The sequence below is a fragment of the Pseudorca crassidens genome, chromosome 4 (genome assembly GCF_039906515.1).
Source record: "Pseudorca crassidens isolate mPseCra1 chromosome 4, mPseCra1.hap1, whole genome shotgun sequence".
Lineage (NCBI taxonomy): Eukaryota > Metazoa > Chordata > Mammalia > Artiodactyla > Delphinidae > Pseudorca > Pseudorca crassidens.
Window position 1 is genome coordinate 129,854,350 of NC_090299.1, and position 23,064 is coordinate 129,877,413.

The following is a 23,064-nucleotide window of genomic DNA, read 5'->3' on the forward strand; positions in this document are numbered from 1 at the left end:
ATCTGTTTTCTCAGTCGGCTATTGATGGGGACTTGTTTACGGGTTTGGCAGTCGCAGTATTTACTGACTGATCAGTTGGCATAAGAAAACAGATAACAAATGCACGCTGTTTATGCAAAAGGCCCGCGCAGCTATTTTATGGTGGCTTACTAGAGGTCCTGAAACCTGACTTGTGTGCACTGTTACCTAGCAACCTGTTACAAAGTCACCGGGGAGTGAGATGCATTGGTAATTTTTGTGTGTGTGTGCATATTTGGATGTAAATGTAAACTTGGTGACAGTGGCAACGCAGCCCACGGGAAAAGGAAAGGAATACATTTTCCGGAGGTGGGGAGGCATTATTTATTTCTTTTTCTTCCACTCACTCTCGTTGGTCAGGCTCTAGAATTGATAGCTCCCGTCATTGTGGTGTTCTACCTGGCTGTGTCTGTGACTGTGATCCCGGGACCACAAGGCCAGATCCCGGGGAGCTGTGCCTGAGTTTCTAGCTCTTTCCCTTATCAGATGTCGGGTTAGCATCAGGCCTTGTCCCTAGGCATCATAACGGCGCCATTGTTCTTGCCATGAATTTTTGAGCTGGGCTCTGTGTGTGCACCTGCTGGGACTCTAGGGTGCAGCTGTTTGTGGACACGGGGGCTGGGAGTCTCTGTGCCAGCCACATCACAGTCTGCAGAACCGGAGCACAGTGGCAAATTCAAGCGTGTCCATACCTTCTTGTTTCCAAAAGAGAGATGGAAAACACTTGATTCTTTCTTGCTTGGTGATTAAGGGGAGTCTTTCTTGCTCCCACTGGATTAAAAATCACTGGTGGAATCCTCTTTTTTTTTTAAACCTTATAAATGTGTAAAGGATGCTTACTATTTTTTTTTAATTTATTTTATTTATTTATGGCTGCATTGGGTCTTTGTTGCTGTGCGCAGACTTTCTCTAGTTGCGGCGAGAGGGGGCTACTCTTCGTTGCGGTGCGCGGGCTTCTCATTGCGGTGGCTTCTCTTGCTGAGGAGCAGAGGCTCTAGGTGCACGGGCTTCAGTCGTTGTGGCGCGCGGGCTCTAGAGCGCAGGCTCAGTAGTTGTGGCGCACGGGCTTAGTTGCTCCACAGCATGTGGGATCTTCCCAGCAGAGGGCTCAAACCCTCATCCCCTGCATTGACAGGCAGATTCTTAACCACTGCGCCACCAGGGAAGCCCTGGAATCTTCTTTTAAAAAGACTCTAAATCCTTCCCTCCCTACCCCCGTTTTGAGGTTTCCTAGTGTCTGTGATTGTGAAATCAAACCCCTTCCCCGAACCGTCTACTCTTCTTCTGCCTGAGCCCACACTTAACATTCCTTCGTCCTTCAAGATTAGCCTTGTTCCCTAGGACCAAGGCTTTCCAGGCTCAGCACCATAATTGATTCAGGGAAGAGGATGGGACAGTCCCTGCTGCTGGCTTTCTGGGCTGTTGGAAAAGATAATTTTGCAAACTCTGCTCCAAGCTTCAGCCTAGGAGGCAGGCCTTTGAGGGCTGCAGCCCTGCATATTTGCATCGATCTTTCTTGAGAGCCAAAAGGCAGATGCAGACTGTCGCATGTCAGGGCAAGGGATTCAGTAGCCGCGTGACTGGGGCTATGCAGGGGAGAGGAGATTAAATTCCTACTGTTTCTCTGCCTTCTCTCCTTTATCCAGTAGCAGTTCTCACCTTGACTAACATTAGACTTACCTGGGGAGTTGTTTTTTTTTTTTAAATGCCAGGGTCCAACCCCACTGCCAGAAATTATGATTCAGTTGGTCTAGGATAGGACCTAGACCTAGACATTGGTGTTTTCTTTTTCTTTTTTTTTTTTTTGGCCACACTGCGTGGCTTGCGGGATCTTAGTTCCCCAACCGGGGATTGAACCTGCGCCCCCTGCAGTGAAAGTCTTAACCACTGGACCACCAGGGACGTCCCTAGACATTGGTGTTTTCTTTAAAATCCTCAAACGATTCTAAAATGCAGCCAGGACTAAGGACCACTGATGTGGAAGATAAATTTGGTACCTGTTTTTGTGTTTGTTGTTTTTTCAGTACCCCTATAGTTTTTCAGTGCAACTCTCTTCCCTCACTTTCTATCCAAGACCATGAAAAGGTGCCTGGTGGTTTGGGATGGGTCTGAGACATTCACTATAGGTCAAGGTTAACATGAACTGGAGGCCTGGGTGAGTCATGGTCATTCAGCCCCATGTTTTGCCTCGTGGAGCCACATGACAGGAGAATTAAAAGAAGCATCTTGATGTTCTCCAGTTAGAATTAGAAAGTCTCGAGACTCATCTAGAACATCTAGGAACTGGGAGTATCATCATTAGACGCCTGATTAAAAGTTGCCTGCTGTGGGCTTACATCATTTCTCTTTCTGAAAACTATACTTTTCAAGATATCACATTTAAGTCTAACTCTCCAAATTAGAACCAAGCAGTTGACAGAAACTTGGCACCTCAGTTGTTGGCTGGGAATATCTTTTTGTACTTGGTTTTTTGAAAATAAAAGATACAAGTCATTTCAACTATTTTTAGTTTGGAAACTGGCCCAAAAAATGTATCCTGTCTCCCATATTCTATTAATTTCATAAAATTGGGGCCGAAACATCTTAACCATGAGAGGTGGACTTCGGAAAACAGTGACCTGCAGAGGGGTCCAAGCTGAATTGTTTCGAATGTGTTAGGAGCTCAGCGGTAAAATGGCAAAGGTTCTCTTGAATAAACGAAGGGGAGCTGGTGAATGTTTGTGTTGTATCTTGCGGTTTCCCGTGGGCCTTTGTTCTGCCACCTTCATCTCTTTCCCATAATGTTATGCATCTGTAGTTACGGTTTGTCTGTAAAGGGCAGCTCCTTATCCTGTGATACCTTTGTTTGTGCTGCTGAAGAAGGAGGGGGCCGGGAGATGCCCGTTAACTAGGCATCCTTATTACCGGATGGCTCTGATTGGCTTTCTGTCAGACATCTTAGCATCCTTCTACCAAGGAAGTGCTGGCCTTCCGCCATTCACGCCCTCAGGCTTTAGTGCCATTAGCTGGGGCCCTCCCCACGCCCAAGTGTGCCTTCCCCCAGTGGGTTTATTTTTGGCAGTCTTCCTCTGTATCTTCAGTTTGGCCCTTTTCTAACCCTGCCTGGCTTTTCTCATGATGGGCACTCACTGATCACTTGACTAAAATTCCTGGTGTCAGACGCCACATTGTGGGCCCTCATGTGTGAGGCAGCCCGAATGTCCTATTGAAATCCTGGATTTTACCGAACCTGGTGGGTGATCCGTTTGAGAGGGAGAGTGTGACTCTTTCCTGTTTTTCAGTGACTTGCTCCTCCACGGGCTGAGGGCTGATCTGAGTCACAGAAGGGAGCAGGTGGCGTAACAAGAAAGTGGGACCTGGAGTGACACACTCACGTGCTCAGGCCTCCAGGGATGGAGACTTTGTGACACTGACTCATTGTTTATGATTTTTCCTTAACAATCACTTACATAGTGCCTGCTCCTTGCTGTTTAACCCGTTTGAACTTCATAGCAACCCGAGAGGAAGATACTGTTGGTATTCCCATTGCACAGATGAAAACAGAGAGGTTAAGGAACTTGCCCACGTTTACACAGCTAATAATGGTGGGACTGGGATTCTAATCCAGGCAGCCAGGCTCCAGCATCCCCTCCCCCAAATCACAAAGTAAGGAAGTGGTGAAACTGGAGGTTGGCTCTGTTCTCTGCCCTTGTTTTTGTAGAGTCAGAGTCCCCGGCAAGGGAGCCATTCTCTGAACGTCGTATGTTAGATGCCACCGGAAGTTGTGCTCATACTTGTGGGCTTTTCAGGCATTGCTTAGTGCAGATAGAGTAGTAACAGTAAAGCCAGTTACAGTGTGTCTTCAATGGCTCGTAACAAGCATGTAGTTGAGGAAACCAAGACTGGAAGTCAGTAGCGTTAGAAGGGTTGCCACTGGAATCCAGACGTTTCTTTCCTCACCGTGCTGGATAGAGCTCATCTCATTGCAGAATTGTCCGCACAGTGGTTGTTTAATCTTGATAGACTCTTGGGAAAATTGTTCAAACTCTATGTTTCTGCACAACTGAATCCAGGTCATTTTCTTCCTTCCCTCAGAAGTACATTTTCTTCCACTCACTACTGTTGTTACTGCTGTTACAACTTCTACTATTGTTATCCTGAGCCTTACCTTATTACTAATCAGATGGGTTTCCAGTGAGCCAGGGGCGGTGCCAACAACTTGATGTAATTTCTCAGTTAACCCTCCCAACAGCCCTGTTAATGTTAAACCTATTTCATAGATGAGGAAGCTGAGGCTTAGTAGGTTTCGGCGACTGAGGGATAGAGCAGAGATTCAGCGCTGCCTAACTGTGAAGCTTGGCTCGTAACCACTTAATAAGCTATTACCTAATTTTTTTTTTTTTTTGGTCAATTGAGTGAACTGTCTTTTGACCTCCGTCTGCTTCACTGTTTATTTTCCTTGGCTTCAAACCATGACATCGTTTTTAATGCATGCTAATTCAGTCACTAATCTGGTTAAATTTTTGTGTGTCTTCAAAATACACCCACAACCCATCCCTCGAGGGCGGCCTTTCCTGGCCCACCAGCTCTCTCCCGGATGCTTCCTCCACCCCAGGACCCTCCCTCCCCTCCGCCAGGCTTCCAAGGTGTTAATGGACTCTTCTGATACCTCTGGCATCAGGTTGTGCCCCTGCCTGGCTTCCTTCTCCTGAGTAATGGTATCCCCACTCCTCTCAAGAAAAATGCTGAGTCTTCACCAGCTGGTACTCACTCCCCCTGCCCCCCATTTCCATTTACCTGCCTTCCCTCATGTTCCAGGAGTCCGGTCACTGGAACCATGGAGTTCCATAAATCTTCCTCCTGTTAGGTAAAATGGGGGAGGGGGGTTCTAAAAAGAATTAATAATGTTATTTAAACCAAAATAACTAGGGACTTCCCTGGCGGTCCAGTGGTTAGGACTCTGCGCTTCCGCTGCAGAGGGCACAGGTTCGATCTCTGGTCGGGGAACTAAGATACCTCATGCTGTGCGGTGTGGCCCAAAAAACCCCACAAAATAACTAGTTTAATGCACCTCTGACCCCCAGTGGTTCTGTATCTTTGTAGAGAATTTCTAGCAACATTGCACCTTATTGCTGTGATATCCACCGCTACTGCCTGCTCCAGTGATACTTAGAATCTTAACATCCAAGTTGATCCTTGCATTACTGCTTGTGTCTTAGCCTTGCCTCTTCAACTATGTTTCAGATTGCTAAGGGGGGGGAGGGGCAGCAGCAGGGGATGATGTTTCCTTTATAATGTCTTTATCTTTGTATCATCCACAATGTATTCTGTGGTAGATGATAAGAAAGGTATTCCATTAGTCATATACACTCTGGGAGGCAGGTTTTCAGAGGTTGTGGTATTACTTCACTTAAAAAAGATTTAAAGGGCTTCCCTGGTGGTGCAGTGGTTGAGAATCTGCCTGCCAATGCAGGGGACATGGGTTCGAGCTCTGGTCTGGGAAGATCCCACATGCCGCGGAGCAACTGGGCCTGTGAACTACAACTGCTGAGCCTGTGCTCCGCAACAAGAGAGGCCGCGATAGTGAGAGGCCCGTGCACCGCGATGAAGAGTGGCCCCCGCTTGCCACAACTAGAGAAAGTCCTCGCACAGAAACCAAGACCCAACGCAGCCAAAAATAAATAAATAAAGATTTAACTTTAAAAAAAAAAAGATTTACAAAGTCACAACCAGCTCCTAGTGCCATAAAGAGTACAGAAGAAAGAGGTGGTCCATGGGAAGAAAACAGGCTGTTCAAAGGGAGCCTCAAAGGGTGTGAGCACCTTGGCGTTGGCCGGGACCTCAGCTTCTGGGGCCAAATCTAGGAACTAGAGTCGGTCACACAGGGAGTTAAGTAACAAACCAGTCCACAGTTTAGCAGCTCAACACAATAGCCATTTACTTAGCTTACGAGTTTGGGGACTGGCAGTTGGGCATGGCTGACCGGTGTGCTTTTTCTGGTCTCTTCTGGGCTGACTCATCCATCTGCAGCACCTTGCCAGGTTGCCAGGGCATGGCTGGTCTAGGTGGGTCCCAGCTGGGAGGGCTTCTCTCTGTCCCCCAGGGTGTCCCATCCTTCAGTGTGTTAGCCTGGGCTCGCCCACATGGCAGCTGGCTTCCAAAGGAGAGAGCAGAAGTGCTCCAGGAGGCTGGGCTCAGAGCTGGTCCAGCGGCATCACTTCCACCACCTTCCAGTGACCAAATCCAGCCACTTCAACCCAGATTCAAAGGGTGGGATAATCTGCTCCACCTCTTGATGGGAAGAGCCGTGGAGTCACATGGCAAAGGGGGTGGGTTTGCAGGCAGAAGGGACCATGAGGACCATTTTGCAGTCTCCTTGCAACGCCCAGAGTGCTTCAGACTCACTGGGTGTTCCACAAAGACAAAAACGCATTAAAATACCAATGTATGAACCAGAATGTCAGTACAGTCATTTGAAATGACAAGTGTAACAGTCAAGAGCAGATGTCATTTGGGGCAGATGGTCACCGACTTCCCTGAAGAGTGTTGGAAATATATGATCCAATCTTTAGGTTTTCTTTTTTTCCAGTCTCAAGTCACCTCAAGCTGTTCTTACATGCAAATCACTCCACGGCTGTTCCTACAGCTCATTCTTTGGATGTGTTAATAGCGTGAATTTCAAATGCAGTTTTCTCTCCCATCTCCTCCCGGCTAGAGGCTTGATCGGTTTTCCAGGACTGGTCCTTCCTGCTTTTGACAAGAGAGATATCCTGTCTGTTAAGTGGATTCCAGCAGATAGCTGCTCTTGCTTATTATGTGCGGCTTCTAGTAGTTTCGTTCACGGAGAAAAGCCTTATTTATTTATTTTAAAGTTCGGTGGCACTGCTTATCGTTATTACCCTCCCTGCTCCAAAGGCTCTTTTGTCTTCCCTTTGTCACTATGTCTATAATCTCAGTAGCTGTCACAGGGGACCTGCGCGGCCCTAGTCTGCAGACACAGACACTGAAGTGTGACCAAGGATTAGCTCAGGTGCGGATGAAAGATATAATGAAATATAATGAGAAATATAAGATGGTTAAAACTCCGCTAAACACTAAGTATAAAACTACTTAAGGCCAATTAAGTAGTTTACCTTGTGAGAGAGCAAGGTTTGAAAATATTTAGCTAATGTTTTAAACTTTCTATTTGAATATAATAGGCTTCACTGTTATTAATTATTATTTAATGAAATCTCGGCTTTCCTTATGATTTCCGAAGGCAATCTATTTTCTTCTCACCCAAAGTGCATCAAGTTGTCAAAAAAATCCCAGGTCCCCAGACGGATCATACATCCTTACATACACTTACAAGGGACCTTGGGTAGTTATAACAGCCCTGGTTTGTAATCTAGAGAGTTGAGCTCTGATTCTGATTCTATCATGAATGAGCTGTGGTTTTAAAAAGGTCATATCATTCTCTGAGACTGTGTTTTCTTATTGTAAAATAAAGGAGTGGAAAACAGTAATGGTTTTCATTTTGTTGGTTGGTTTTCAAACATTAAACCCATTTTTTTCCAAACAAAATCTTAAGGGCAGACTCAATATACAAAACACGAAGAATATGTAGTTTAATGTATTTTTAAATTTAACTTTAGTTTTTAGGTTCTCACGTATTATATTTATTTATTTTAAAAGTCCAACAATTAGAAAAAAGTTGCTAAGTGATACTCCCACACACATGAAATTAGTGTTATGTTAAGATGGGGTCTTACAGCAGTATAAGCATCTAGTGTATTTCTAAATTTATTTTGCTGATTGCAGCTTCAAGAAATACCATTTACACAGGGACATTGTGGCAAATGAGATAAGATTTTTAACAATTCACCTTGTAATCTCAGGATCCCTTTAGTTAAATGTATTCAGCTGCTTGAAAGAAGAGTACAATAATAAAAAGTTTTTGCTTCAAAGCTGACAACATTTAGCAATTGCCCTTATTCCTTATCATAAGAAAGGGCAGACAAAAGCACCCCAAACTTTCAGCAGGTACTAAAGCCATCGATAATTCTATTTTAGCTACTTGGTTATCACTCAGTTAACCGTTATTTGGAAGTTTATTTAATCTTGCTAGTTTCAGATTCTTCACCCACAAGATGGAGATAATGATAGTAACTACTTCAGAGGGTCGTTGAGAGGATCAGATAAATTAATCCAAGGAAACAGCATACTCCCTGGCCCATATTTTGTGCTCTATAAATAACAGAACCAAATATGTGTATATCTACATATTTCTGTGTGGCTGTTAGCCACGATCAGAAGCTTCACCAAAGCAGATACACTTGAAACTACCCTGGCACCTAATTTAAGGCAGTGGTCCTCAACCAGAGGCGTGCTCAGGGGAGAGTAAGGCAATGTCGAGAGAAACTTTTGTTTCCACGACTGGGAAGTGCTATTGGCATCTAGTAGGTAGAGATCAGGGATACTGCTAAGCGTCCTACCGTTTGCAGGACGGTCACCCACAGCAAATTACCCAGCCTAGAATGTCAGTGGTGCTGAGGTTGAGAAAGCCCGATTCGAGGCATACCTATAGACCCTAGTCGTACCATAACTGTACAGTTTTAACATGCACAGGCCTGAATTTTTGGAAAGATTAGTGTATAGCCAATCACTTCCTTATTAATGACACATTACTAGAACTCTGCCACTCCTAAGAGGCAGGGAGAACTGCATCACAAGTGATACACAAGACTGAATTAACTTGTTAACTCAAGTTAACCCATCAGTGGTTTCCAGTGAGTTGACATTTTATATATAACAGAGCTGAGGGTCCACATTTTAAAATTTTAAATTAGTTTCAATAATTTTAAAAGCTTACATTGGAAACCGACATTTATTGGAACCCCAGAAGCTTATCCTAGGGTTGGTTCCTTGGGACACTGTTTGAAAACCACCAAATCTGCAGTCCGTTCCAGGTCCAAGGGTCCTTAGCTCTGCTTTAGGGGGAGCTAGTAAGTAAAATTCTCAATGGCCTAGCTTTTTCATGTACCAGTTCAGCAGACTCTGAACTGAAAGAGAGCTCGGTCTTATTAAACTCAAGGAAAGTGTCGTTTTCCTTCCCCAGAGGAAACAGACAAAGCAGAACAGTCATGTCGCAGTCCCTTCTTTCTCTTCCACCCTCTTAGATCTTCATAAAATTCTTCCCTACCAGAAAACATGCCTTTCCTTCAGGTTACACGCCACCCTTCCTCATTTCTCGTTCACGATACTTAATTCACACCGTATCACTTCTGCCCAGAGCCCACAGTGCAACTGCTTGAGTTAGTTTCCTTCTTAAAGGCGCCTGGACTATCTTGGAGAGAAAGGAGAGCGCTTGGGTGCATTTTCAGCCAGAAGCCCTGAAGTCCAGTGTCTCTGATTTGGAGAAGTCAGTCTGTTAACCTCTTAGGACCTTAGTTCCTTCCCCTGCAAGATGAAGGTAGTAACAATGCCTGTATCCTGTGGTTGATGGAAGGATCAATTCCTGTATAACTATTCAAATGCTAGTTGTGTGCATTATTGAAGCAAATAATGGTCTTTAAGGAAGTTATACAGCGTTGTCCTGGGGGTGGGGATGAGAGGGGCTTAGACAGAATCTCGAAGTGTACTGAGGACACCTCGCCGGAAAGACGGGTTCCTTTTACAACTCATTAATGCTGGCCTATTAGAATTAGAAACTTGGAATCATTTTATCCCAGTGGCTTTCCCGTTCCTTTCGCATATCAGCCTTTGTCTTGAATCCTTTCTAAATCCTGATTTAGAAAAAGCTGATTTGTTTCCTTTCAACGGCAGCCCAAATCCATCGAGCACATGAACTTACAGATGTACATAATTTTTAATCATAATTTTCTCAGGTCGCAAAATGTTTGAACAGTGAGAGAAGGGACCTCTTGGTTAGTGGGATTTCCTCACTGAGTTAAGTGGAGTGTCTGGAAGCTTGACGATACATAAACGGAAGTCAAGATACTTGCTGTGAAAAGTCCTTTACAAACTGAATTCCATATGTGCACAGATCTTCTTGTTAGTGGTAAGAATGAAGTAAAGACCAGGCAGTGAGTCATAAATTACTGCTTTTCTCTTAGCAATTTCCCCAAAGAGAAAACAACTTTAGTTTCACCTTTCCCTGTAGAAAAACAATTTTTTAAATTAAGATAAATAAAAAAAGATGGCAATTATGCAGTCATATTAATTTTAAAATATAGGGCTTTATGCACTATTCTCTGTAAATATTTCTGGTAATTGAAAAAAAGCAGGGTAGCCTTCTTATTGCTATTTTTACATCATCTATTTAGATCCGAATGTTTGGAAACTAAAACTTGGACAAATGAGTGTTTCCCAGATATTTTTTGATATGTCATTAGCCATATTTACATTTCCCTAGCCCATTACTAGTTTTATGCCATTCTTAACATTGTCAGAATGAAAACCAGGTATGAAGTACCTTGCAAATTTATAAAACAGCAACATACAGCTTGCCTATTATTTTTTAAAAGTGTCTTATTACAGTTCTGTTAAATCTGGGTTGTACCAATAATGCCAAATATCTTTTTTTTTTTTTCTTAAGTCTTATGTAGCACATATTCTGACTAATGCTCCCAGAAGCTACTCATATCTTCAGAGAGCATTGGCTCCAGCAGTTAGGATTTGCTTCTAGGGCCTTAGTAGTTTCTTATCTCTTTCCTAGGCTCACCTTAGAATATTTTAAAGTTTCAAAAATAAAAGATGCAAGCCTGAAGCGTTTTTAAAAATATATAACCATTCACTTTATATTGTTCCTACCCAAAGAATCAAAATTAAAGACTTAATAGAAAGCACACCATTTTTTTAATTATTATTATTTTTTAAAATTTTCTTTATTTTTTTGGCTGCGTTGGGTCTTAGTTGCAGCATGCGGGATCTTTCGTTGCGGTGCACAGGCTTCTCTCTAGTTGTGGTGTGCAGGTTTTCTCTCTCTAGTTATGGCGCACGGGTTCCAGAGAGCGTGGGCTCTGTAGTTTGTGGCATGCAGGCTCTCTAGTTGAGGCACACGAGCTCAGTAGTTGTGGTACGTGAGCATAGTTGCCCCGCAGCGTGTGGGATCTTGGTTCCTCGACCAGGGATGGAACCTGTGTCCCTGCATTGGAAGGCAGATTCTTTACCACTGAACCGCCACGGAAGTCCCCGACAGCACACCATTTAATTACTCTATCGTGACTAACTTAGGATGCTCTTGGAAAGGGTTTTATGAAGGATTCTGGAAGAAAGGCTTAGGGTTTTATGAAGGATTCTGGAAGAAAGGCTTAGGAGGTGGACAGCAACGACTCCCTCCCTCCGGAAGTGGTTGAAAGGGGAGAAATGTGCTAGATAAACAGAATCCTCTTGGGAGCTACCTTCTGTAGAGGCCCAAAATACATGCTTGAAGATTGCTCTAGAGACTGTCCTTGTTCCCTTGGGCTCAGATGCCAATGGCACTGTCCCCAGAGGGCTAGATTTTCAGCACTTTCCTTGAGATTTTTCTGGGTTCCTCCTTTAGTAATTCCAGAGTCCAAGTGATCGTTCAGAGACACCTCAGTAAGCACTGTGGTGTAGTAGCAGAGCTTTTAACTTTATCTGTAAGGTCTTATCCCCAATCTCATGATCAGACTTGAGGAAGGCACTTCCGATTGCCTTCGGTGGAATATTTTGGGATTCGTAGCTTTTGTTTACCACAGGTAATAATGGAGTGCCAACAGATGTCACTGATTTGTGACCAATCTATTTTATTTATTCAACAAATATATGTTGAGCTCCTGCTACGTGCCAGGCCCAGTTCTAGGCACTCGAGACACATCAGCATTAAAACAGAGATTATTGCCTTCATGAAGCCTACCTTTGAGTTGAAGGAATAAACCATAACATAATAAATAAGAAAATTATGTAGTATGGATTAGTCTTTGGGGCTGTCGTAGCGAAATACCACAGACTGGGTGGCTTAAACAATAGAAATGTATTTCTCACCGTTCTGGAGGCTGGAGGTCCAAGATCAAGGTGCTGACAGGTTTGGTTTCTCCTGAGGCCTCTCCTTGGCTTGAAGATGGCTTCCTTCTTGCTCTGTCCCCACATGGTCTTTCCTCTGTGTTTGCACATCCTCTGTGTCTCTCTTATTCTCAGGACACCAGTCATATTGGATTAGGGCCACACCCTGATGGCCTCGTTTAACCTAATTTTCTCCCTATCTCCATACAGTCCCAGTGAGAGTTAGGGCTTCAACATTTGTATTTGGGGAGGTGGGGCAGACACAATTCAATCCATAACAAGACGTTTTCTGGTGATAAGTATTTTAGATAAAAAGGAAAATTACGGACTTCCCCGGCAGTCCAGTGGTTAAGACTTTGCCTTCCAATGCAGGGGACACAGGTTCGATCCCTGGTCAGGGAACTGAGATCCCACATGTCGCAGGGCAACTAAGACGCGCACCACAACTACTGAGCCCACGTGCTCCGGAGCCACGTGCCACACCTAGAGAGCCTACGCTCAGCATCGAAAGACCCCGCATGCCGCAACAAAGACCCGACGCAGCCACATAAATAAATGAATAAATTTAAAAAAAAAAAAGGAAAATTAGAGTAGGGTAAGAGAGTTTGGGGGATTGCGGGTACTGTGGGGTGGGCGTCGCAGTTTTGATCAGGATGGTTGCGGTCTTCATTGAGAAGGTGGTATTTTAGCAAAGACTTGAAGGTCAAGTTCCATTCAGGTGTTGTTATAACACAGGGACCAGAGATGGAGGAGTGGTGTAGTGGAGCTAGGCAGGGGACACAGGGTGGGCAGCCTGTGCACGTGGGTTCTAGTCTCAGCTCTTCATCTTTCTGGTAGTAAAACTTCCAAGTGTCACTTTAGCCCTCTGGGGTCCAGTTCCCAAATATGCTGGTCTGTGTGAACTCGTGACTCCAGAAGGGATATTCTTAGAAGGGCGTAAGGTATAAAGAAAGGACTTTGTGTCTATGTATTGGCTGGAGGTAGATGGTGGGCAGGGGGTTGATAGGCGTACCCTTTGGGGCTTTATTTTCATCCTTTTTGTCGTTGTTGTTGTTAAGCAAGAGTGGGCTTAAGGCTCATTCTTTTTTTTATATATATAAATTTATTTATTTATTTATTTTTGTTTATTTTTGGCTACACTGGGTCTCTGTTGCTGTGCGCGGGCTTTTCTCTAGTTGCAGCGATCAGGGGCTACTCTTCATTGCGGTGCGCAGGCTTCTCGTTGTGGTGGCTTCTCTTGTTGCGGAGCACGGGCTCTAGGCGTGGGATCTTCAGTAGTTGTGACGTGAGGGCTCAGTAGTTGTGGCTCATGGGCTCTAGGGCGCAGGCTCAGTAGTTGTGGCGCGTGGGCTTAGTTGCTCCATGGCATGTGGGATCTTCCCGGACCAGGGCTCGAACCCTTGTCCCCTGCATTGGCAGGCGGACTCTTAACCACTGCGCCACCAGGGAAGCCCAAGGCTCATTCTAAGAAGCTTTTCTAAGAACTCTGTATTAGGATGAGATCTTGTTTCTTAAAATACCAGCACACCTAAATTAACCAACTTAAAGGTCCTACTATGTGGCCCTTTAAAGGGGCAAGATGGCTGTGAAAGTGCAAGTGGGAAAAGCGGCTGCTAGTCTTCCTTCTTGGTTTTTCCCAAGAAAGACCAGGAAGTAGTATGTAGCTCAGTGAGTGAAGGCCTGGTAAGGTGTAGCCAAGCCACAGAAAGAATCTATCCCATAATAGGCCAGTTAGCTCTGCCCTGACCACACACTCCACACCAGCCAACCATGCTAGAAATGGAAAAAGGACATTAGTGGAAAAACTGGTGAAATCTGAATAAAATTTGGATCTTAGATCATAGTAATGTGAATTTCTTCGTTCTGACAAATACTCCATGTTGTTACGTAAGGTGTTAACTTTAGGGACCACTGAGTAAAGGATGTCTGGGAACTCTCTGACCCCTCTTTGCAACTTCTCTGCAAATCTAAAATTATTCCAAAATAAAATTTTTTTCTCTTAAAGACGCCCATTGTGGACTCGGAGATAACTTGGGCTACAGATAGTGACCAGAAAGGCAATGACAGGTGCATGCCCCACTGTTTGTGGGACGGTGGCATCAGCTTATAATAAGGCAAAAGTGTTATATCTCCATTCTGAGCTTTTCTCTTTGGCAAATTCTCCATCCTCACCTGACCACCGCATTCTAGGTTTTTGCTTTGGTTTTTGCCTCTGACTCATGTGTATATTCAATATTTTATGGCAGAATAACTGTCTGAAAGCATTATTCTATAATAGGATTAGGTAGGGAGAGTGCTAATAGGTCAGAGAGGCAGCAGCGTATACAGGAAAGAAGACACTGGAAACCAGAGAGAAAATGCCCAAACACTTTGTAGAGGCAGCACTTCCTAAAATATGATAGGTTCCGAAGATTCAGAAGCCCGCACTCTTCTAAGTCCCACGCTCATGGAGTGACTTGTATTTTTGTGCTCAGGGCTCAGCCTATTTTGATTGGGTTGTGGTCCCTCCTGTGTTAGCAAGATATGATCATGCATTACATACTTCATTAAGTTGGGAGCAGCTAAGAGTGGGACTGGCCCTTCATACAGGTATATGTGTGTAATCCTTTTCTTCTTTTGACAGCTGCAAATCAGAAGGAACCCATGAATCTTAATTTTAAAGTGAAAGAGGAGCCTAAGGAAGAGGAGGCTCTAAGTGCCACGTTGCCTCGGTCCAACTATGTGTTCAGCCCCGAGTCTGAAGTACCAGCCCCGAGCATCTCTGAGGACACACTTAAGCCCCAGGAAGCAAAGGGCAACGTACTAAGGCGGGATATGTCAGTCAAAGCAGCATCTGAACTTCTCATGAAACTATCAGGTACTTGATTTCTTCTAAAATATTCACATTCTGATACCATCACTTGCAAGCCACCTGGGCTGCTTCCTGCATGGGTTATAATTAGCCTGATGGCGGCAATATCACATTATTGCAGTGAATTCAGGAATGATTGGATTACTTGGCTAAAATTCCTGTGTTGTGTGTGAGTTTGTTTGCGGATGTTAGCCGTGTACCTGTCTTATTAAATACACTCCCCCTCTCCTGATTATGCCTGCAAATTGTTGGAAAACAGTGCTGTTTTCTAAGATGCTGTAGGTCATAATTTTAAATGGGTTCTAATGACATTCAAAGCACTTCTGTTAATTGATCGAAATAGCTATTCTTTCCTAATAGAGGACCTTGCACTGTTTGGTGTTTTTGTACTATATTCTTTAAGAACCATTAAAAATATTTTTCTGTACCAATAGAGTAGCAATAAGATTTTAGAAATAGAAAAATCTCATAATGGAATGTTACAGTAATTAATCTAAGTTCTTAAGGCAAACAAATAATTTTTATTAGTATCCAAATGTCATTTCAGCCTATCAAATGTTGGCAAAATGGGTTATAATTTGAAATTCATGTATTTTGGATTTTTTTCCCACCCAGTCTCCTATCTGCCCCATGCCCTTCAGAACAGATAGAAATTTAGTGTGTTTTAAAATTCAAAGGTATGACTTTAAGAACATGGAAAGAAAAAAAAAAAAAAAACATGGAAAGAAAAGTTATGTAAATAATAGTACTTACCAAGTCATATCCCATCCTTAGTTCGCTGCTGCTTAAAAATAATTTTTAGAGACTCTACTCAAAATACTAATATGAATCAAAAGCTGTTTTCAGTTCTGTAACTTGGTGTGCTTGGAGGATGAAAGCAAGATATGTATTAGGGAGACTCCTTCCCAGTGTAATTTCATCAGCAATTCTGTGTTTCTGGTCGACCAGTAGGTTGGAAAGTAAGAAATTAATAATTATTTACTTAGGGTTGTTGTACTAGAACAGTTGAAATTCCTGTATTTGCCATTTGGTGGGGTGAAGATTTCTTTCTTTTGACGTTAATTTAAAATACACTGGAACCTCCGGGGGACATGATTTGTTACAGATAAAGCATAATACAGTTGTTACCTTGTCGCCCCATTTTTCTAAACTTCGCAGTGATAACGCAGCTTCTCCTATGTAAATGGGAGTTTTAGCAAGATTGTGCTAATTGCTAAAAGCTGCAAGTTGAAAAAAATGATGTTCGAGCCCACATACTTTGAACCCTCCCCCTGTGTCAAAAGGTCTCGGTGACATACAGTAATCTGTCTGTTGGTTTTCCAGTCAATTCAGAGAGGTTACACAGCTCTCTAACGCTTCTCCCATAACATAGACTTTCACGCTCTTCCAACAGTGACTCCTATCCCCTCCTGGTGGTAAGATTCCAGTGTGCAGTATTTCTCTTTCAGAGTTTACTGTGCAGCCAGCATGGTGAGCAGAGGAAACTAGGGTGGCACCAAAAGATAATATGCAATAATGAGATTTCAGGAAAGATGTTCTCGAAGGAAAACATTTTATCTTGGTTCTTTTGGATGATGCAGTTTGAGACAATGAAGTATGAAATCATTTCCTAGGTAATAAGAGATTCCCAAAATAGAATATAGCTAAGCAGCCATGCACATTTAATGATATTTGTGGTCAGCAATGGCTCTTCTAAATGCTTATGTTGGGTGTTAGTGAGTACACGTGCTGTGGGGTTCGACAGTAGTTGAATCTGGAATTCCCTGGTCGTCCGGTGGTTAGGACACCACGCTTTCACTGCCGAGGGCACAGGTTCCATCCCTGGTCAGGGAACTAAGAACCTGCAAGGTGTGTGGCGTGACCAAAAATTAGAAAAACAAAACACAAAAACAAAACAAGAAAGGCAATAGTTGAATGGATGACATGGTCGTGTTTCCAAAGGGCATCTGCCCTGCTTCATGCTGTGGAAATGAAAACTTGTTTGAAGACCTAGATAATTATTGTTTTGCCCTGAAAAAATTTTCCAGTACTCCGTATGCTTTGACTTAGGTCAAAGAAATATGCATCACAGACCCTACCTTCTAGATGCTTGTGGTCTAGTCAGAAGTCATCCAGGGCAATGGAATTCATTCAATCAGTGCTTTGCCCTTGGAACTTCATACTTCGACAGTCTAGCAGACTGTGGTCACTAAACTGCGAAGAAGTTTCCAAGTCAGCCCTAAAAATAGGAATGTGACTTAAAAAAAAAACAAATGTCTTTTCATTCTGAAGCCGCAAGGTAAAAGGGGACTCACCCTTTATTAGGTTTAAAGTGGATATTAGGGTTTCTAATCACGGGTGGATCGGTGCTCTTGGAAGAAGGAAGATGTTAGGAAAAAACCACCTATGCTGTCTTTCCTCAAGTTATAATTTTAACAATTTCCATGTTTATGCCCTGAAAGCCATCTGAGGAAAGGACCTGTCAGTGTCTTCAAGCCCCCCTTTCCATGCTATTTCCTGTCTCTGTATAGACAAGAGAAGTCATGCGTTTCTCAAAGCATCTGTGCAGGTAGTCAGGGCTGCTCCCCGTCTAATACCCCAAAGCCCTGATGCAGGTATTCCTGTGGGTGGAAGTCCCTGCCTTGCTAATTTTCATTTATGGTCTTCTGTCCTGCTGGGGAAAATCCATATGGTTAGCAAGAGCTAGGTGAGAAAAGTATGTCCCATGTATTCTCATACATTTTTCTTCCTTCTTTCAGTTTTGACCCAAAGAATAGCTACCATGTGGAATAAGAGGATTTTTCATCTCTCTTACTTATTTCCTTGAGATTCAATGCTACGACCTGTCGTAGTTTAGGCCCTTTCAGTCTTTTCCTTGAATTAACAAGAGGAAACTAGTCAACAACTTGGCTGCCTCATTTCCGGTTTTAAATTCATTTATGTTAACTCCTTCACGATGGATGTTGGGCACATGGCCAGGTCAAATATCAGGTGAAACTTTCCTGGGTGGAGAAGTCTCTGTAGGCATATTGTTTTCCAAATTAACATTTATGTTTTATGGGGAAAACACAGATGCGTTAACAACCAGGTGAAAATTTTCATTAACTGTGTGTTTAGGAAAATCTGAGGTTTCTTCCTTCCTATTTCCAGTTGTCAGTTGGGCAGTCAAGTGCTTGACAGCTGGGCCAAGTAAATTGATTACCATAAAGAAAGCAACCCACTCTAAGGAAACCACTGGGTGTCTGGGACTACCTGTTGTTCCTTGACATGAGAAAGCCAAGATAATCAGACTTTTCTGCTAAGTGTATATTTGCCAAAGATAATTCCAGAAGGCTTGATTTAAGGAGGCCAAGATTCTGAAGTCCAATAGAGAGGCTAGGTAACATCAGACAGACTAAGAGAATCATGTCAGTCTTAATCTCTGGCTTTGCAACGTCTAGTGACTTTGAAAACTTATAGAACAAATGTGTTATCACAGATGTGACGTAATGCTCGACGTGACCCAAAGTTTCATCTGCTCTGTCTCTGTTGTGCTTTAAAAGAAGTAGCTATACTGTAAATCAACTATACCTCAATAAAGAAAAAAAAGAGAAGTAGCTACGCTCAAAGAAATGCCCTCTTCTACCTCGGTCGTGCATATATAAAATGTACCACATGTATGGTTGAACCAAGAAGTAGTAGATAAGAATGCCATTTAAAAAGATGAATCCCACAAAAAATAAGTAGCTGGAAAGCTGGAGCTATTCAGAAACATTAATGAAAAATTAAACATTTAAATTGATCTAACATGGTAAATAAAACCTCACATTAGACCTTGATTCAAAACACATCTATGGGTTTTCCTTTTTCTGTGCTCACAGAGGGAAAGTGCATCGATTTATATTCATTTCTGATTGATATTCATTTATCCCCACCTAGTCTTGGAGAGAAATATAAATTATAATCACCTCTTGTAGAGGAATCCAGGCAGGTCCTGGATTTGAAATACATAGTGATGTAGGGTTCAGGGAATCACCTACATAAGAAAGGGCTTTAGTGCAGAGATATTTAGAAGCAGGTAACGCGGCTAGGATGAAGTTTTAAGGTGAATTCAATCTCCGAGGTGAACTGAAGCAGAGAGGCAAGGTACCCAGAGAATGACTTTGTTAACAGTTTTAATTAGGGCCCTTTTGGTTGTAAGTAACACATCCTCTCCAGCTAGTTTAGGCAGGAAAGAGGAATTTAATAGAAGGTGCAGGTTTGGGGTTGACTTCTGGAATGAACGCAAAGGTAGGGATGCAGCAGGGTGTCAGGCCTCCACTGAAGCCAGGGACCGGAAGACCGAATGGAGCCCAGGAGGTCCCTGCTCATCCCTGCTTCTCTGCACATACAGATGGACGTTTTCTGATATCCAGCCCACATGGTGGAACATGACAGTTGCCATCGGCTTCTGAGTATACCCCCTGTTCAAAAGAGCAGCTAAACAGAAATGTCTTTTTTTTTTTTAAGATTTTTTTGATGTGGACCATTTTTAAAGTCGTTATTGAATTTGTTACAATACTGCTTCTGTTTTATGTTTTGCTTTTTTGGCCGTGAGACGTGTGGGATCTTAGCTCCCTGAGCAGGGATCAAACCTGCACCCCCTGCATTGGAAGGCGAAATCTTAACCACTGGACCGCCAAGGAAGTCCCTAAACAGAAATTTCTTAGTCCCAATCCCAAATTCCAGCTGATTGCCTCAGCTCCAATTGTGACCTACCAGTGGAAACTTCCGCTGTATCTACGAATAAGGGCATGTTGAGCAGACGTGGCTGCTGTCATGTAGGATTGCTGGGAGGAGAAGAATCCCCAGAAACACACCTTGGATGGGCAAGAGTGAGGGTAGTGTGAGACCAGGAAGAAAAGCAATATGTCTGAACCCCAAAAGTTCGAGGAGCAGATTATGGTCATTGCTGTTATTTAAATATTGAATGTAAATGTGTTTAGGCCTTTGGGTGATGCTTGCCTTTCCTTTCTGGTGGAGAAGACTGCCCAGCCAGGACTCAGCCTACCCAGCAGCAACTCTGTATGTGCTGAGACCCTGCTTCTAAGTGTGGTCCCCAGACCAGCAGAATCAGCATGAGTTGGAGAAGATGGGGAAGTGATAGAGATGCAAATTCTTGAGCTGTACTGTGGACCCAGCTGAAACTCTCGAGTTCTTTATAACCCTACAAGTGATTCTGAAAGCTAAGTTTTGAGAAGCATTGTGCTGAGGAAATGGTTAATTGGAGAAATAAGTTTGGTCCATCCAAAAAAGAGTGCGTTGGGTTGAAACTGACAGAGAAGAAAGCTCTCTTAAATGCACATTTTGCCTTTTAAAAAGAATCATCTGTCTTCAGTGGAGATTCCTTTTCATTTATTAGGAAATAATGGTATCTGGGAACCTTTTTTAGAAGGGCACATGTACCTAATAAATCAAGATAGCGATGGTTGTTAGCCTCAGATAATGCTGCTTTTTTCCCATGTGCTTTGCTGTTAAATTTCAGGATTATTCCTGGGCAACGTGTGCATTCCTCTAGGAGGGACAAGCTCCCCGCCCTCAGCCCCAACAAGAGACTCTGCTATTCTAAAGAATTCCTTGAGATAAAGTAGGGATTTTAGCTAAATAAGTTCTCAGGGCACAAACTATTCACTGTTCTATTTGATACTTCCCCCTTGGAAAATCGTAGTCTATCAAACTTTATAAGCTATGACTTCAGTAATTATCTGCAAGGATGGAAAATAGGTGTCTTCAGTTTATATTCATGTCATCTCTCGTTTCCCTCCTTCAGACTTACGGGTTATTTAATTGGACGGTGGAAGGAACATGGGAGGCCTCGTTTTACCTAGTTCCTGTGATTCTCCTTGCTTACCGTGGAAAGTAGAGCACACTCCTAAAGTGAACAGGTGGACACGTTAGCCAACTATAAAAGAGTTAAAGAGTAATTTAGAAGCATCAGTTAAAAAAGTATTTTATTTAATTAATATTGTCTATTTATCCCATTGTCAAATAGGTGGTGCTGAGGAATTTGAAAGCATGAAAATGTCAAAATGGCCTAGTCTAATCAGTCTGCAATTGAAAAATGCTTTTTTTCACTTCAGCATTTTTGAGCACCTGGAGAAACCTACTGAACCCAGTACTCTAATTTTCTAATGATATATATATATATATATATATATATATATATACATATCTCAGATTGTTATGTCTCAGAGGGGACTTCTAGACTGCTTTTTTAAATACCATCCCACTTTCTCAACATCCTAATTGAGATATAATTCACATACCATAAAATTTATCTATTTAAAGTGTGCAGTTCAGTGGTTTTTAGTATATTGACAGAGTTGTGCAGCCATCACCACATCTAATTACAGAACATTTCATCCCCCGCAAAAAGAAACTTTATACCCATTAGCACTCACTCTTTACCTCCCATCTACACCAAATACTCTCCCAGCTCCTAATCTACTGCCTCTCAATAGATTTTCGTATTGTAGACATTCCATATGAATGTAATTACCCAAGAAGTCTCTTCTTCCACTTAGCATAATGTTTTCAAAGCTCATCTATGTTGTAACATGCATCAGTACTTTATTCCTTTTTAAGGCTGAATAATATTCCATCGGATATTATTGGAAGGGATATACCATTAATGCAATACTAATTTTATACATGGTATAAAATGAATATACCACATGTTGTTTATCCATTCATCCATTGTTGAACATTCGGATTGTTGCCCAACTTTTGCTGATAAGGACATTTGAAGTTTTTGTGTAGACATATGTTTTGTTTCTCTTGGGTATATACCTCAAAGTGGAATTCCTGGGTCAAATGGTAACTCTACGTTTAACATTTTGAGGAACTGCCAAGCTGTTTCGCAAAGCAGCTGCACCATTTTATATCCCCACAGCAATGGACAGGAGTTTGAATTCTTCCACATCCTTGCCAAAAGTTGTTATCGTCTGTCTTTTTTCTTATAGCCATCATGCTGGGTGTGAGCTAGTATCTCATTGTGATTTTGATTTGCATTTCCCTGATGACTAATGATGGTGAGCATACTTTCATGTGCTTATTGGCCATTTGTATATATTTCCTGGAGAGATGTTTACTCAAGTTCTTTTCCAACTTTTTAATTGAGTTATTTGTCTTTTTACTCTTGAGTTGTAAAAGTTCTTTATATATTCCGGATGTAAGTCTCTCATCGGATGTACGATTTGCAAATATTATACTTTCGCTCATTCTGCTGGTTGTCTTTTCACTTTCTTGATGGTATTTGCAGCTCAAAAGGTTTTAATTTATCTCTCTTTCCTTTTGTTGCTTGTTGCTTGTGATAATTAAGGAATTATCGCATTTCCATAATTCCAAAAATTGGGTAAAAAATGAAGACTTGTTTAATATTAACATGAAAACCTGTCTTTATGTATATTAGCACCATATTTAGTTTTCAGATATAAAGCCTATGAAAGCTAACTTGACCTCCCTGATTTCTGTTTTTGCTATAGCATTCTGTACTTCAGCTGATGGCAAAGGATATCCATATGTCCACTTTTTAAATGACTTTTAATGAATATAACCAACAGTGGTCTTACAACTAATGAGGAGATCACTTTGTCATTGCCATATATATCCTAAGCTACTCTCAGGATATACGTGTGTGTGTGTGTGCGCGCACACACACACACACACACAGCAACCCATAACTGGGGGAGTTAAATCATAAATAAGCAATTAGGCTCTTTTTTTTAGCGCTTGAAAACTCAGTGAGAATTGCAGATGTTTGGAGTGCAGAAACTCTTACATAAACGGAATAGATCACTTTAATAAGATAAAAATGTAACCTGTGTATATATCCAGAGAATTCCTTTCTTGAAGGTCTAGATTTTGTTAAGCTCAGAGGGTATACCTTGGTGTTATTTATCTGGTTGTTTAGACAGGACAGAGTGGGAAATAGCTGTATGCAGCTCTGGAAGGGCCATTCTCTTCCCAGCAAGAAGAGGGGACTTGCTTCTAACAGAAGCTCCCACCATAACTGGTGTTACCTTCACTCCTTGACTAGTAAGCCCCCTTCTACTTATTTTGGGATTCCACACACAGCTTCCGAATCCCCGAGCCCATATACCTGAGCGGCGGCTTCTGCTTCCCGCACCTCCCGGGGAGCTCTCTGGGCTCACACCCCAGGCCAGCGCCTCTGCGCCTCCTTTTCCCCTTAGAGCCCTCACCCTTTGGCCACC

General features: G+C 42.6%; 1 protein-coding gene across 7 annotated transcripts in view; it reads left to right on the forward strand.

Moving 5' to 3' along the window:
* Positions 1-23,064, forward strand: part of ZNF827 (zinc finger protein 827) — a 180,576-nt gene that overhangs the window by 56,743 nt on the left and 100,769 nt on the right. For all 7 annotated transcript variants that reach the window (XM_067736747.1, XM_067736745.1, XM_067736748.1 and 4 more), the window contains one exon: positions 14,627-14,860. In XM_067736747.1, coding sequence (XP_067592848.1) covers positions 14,627-14,860 — 234 coding nt within the window. The remainder of the gene's footprint in view (positions 1-14,626; positions 14,861-23,064) is intronic.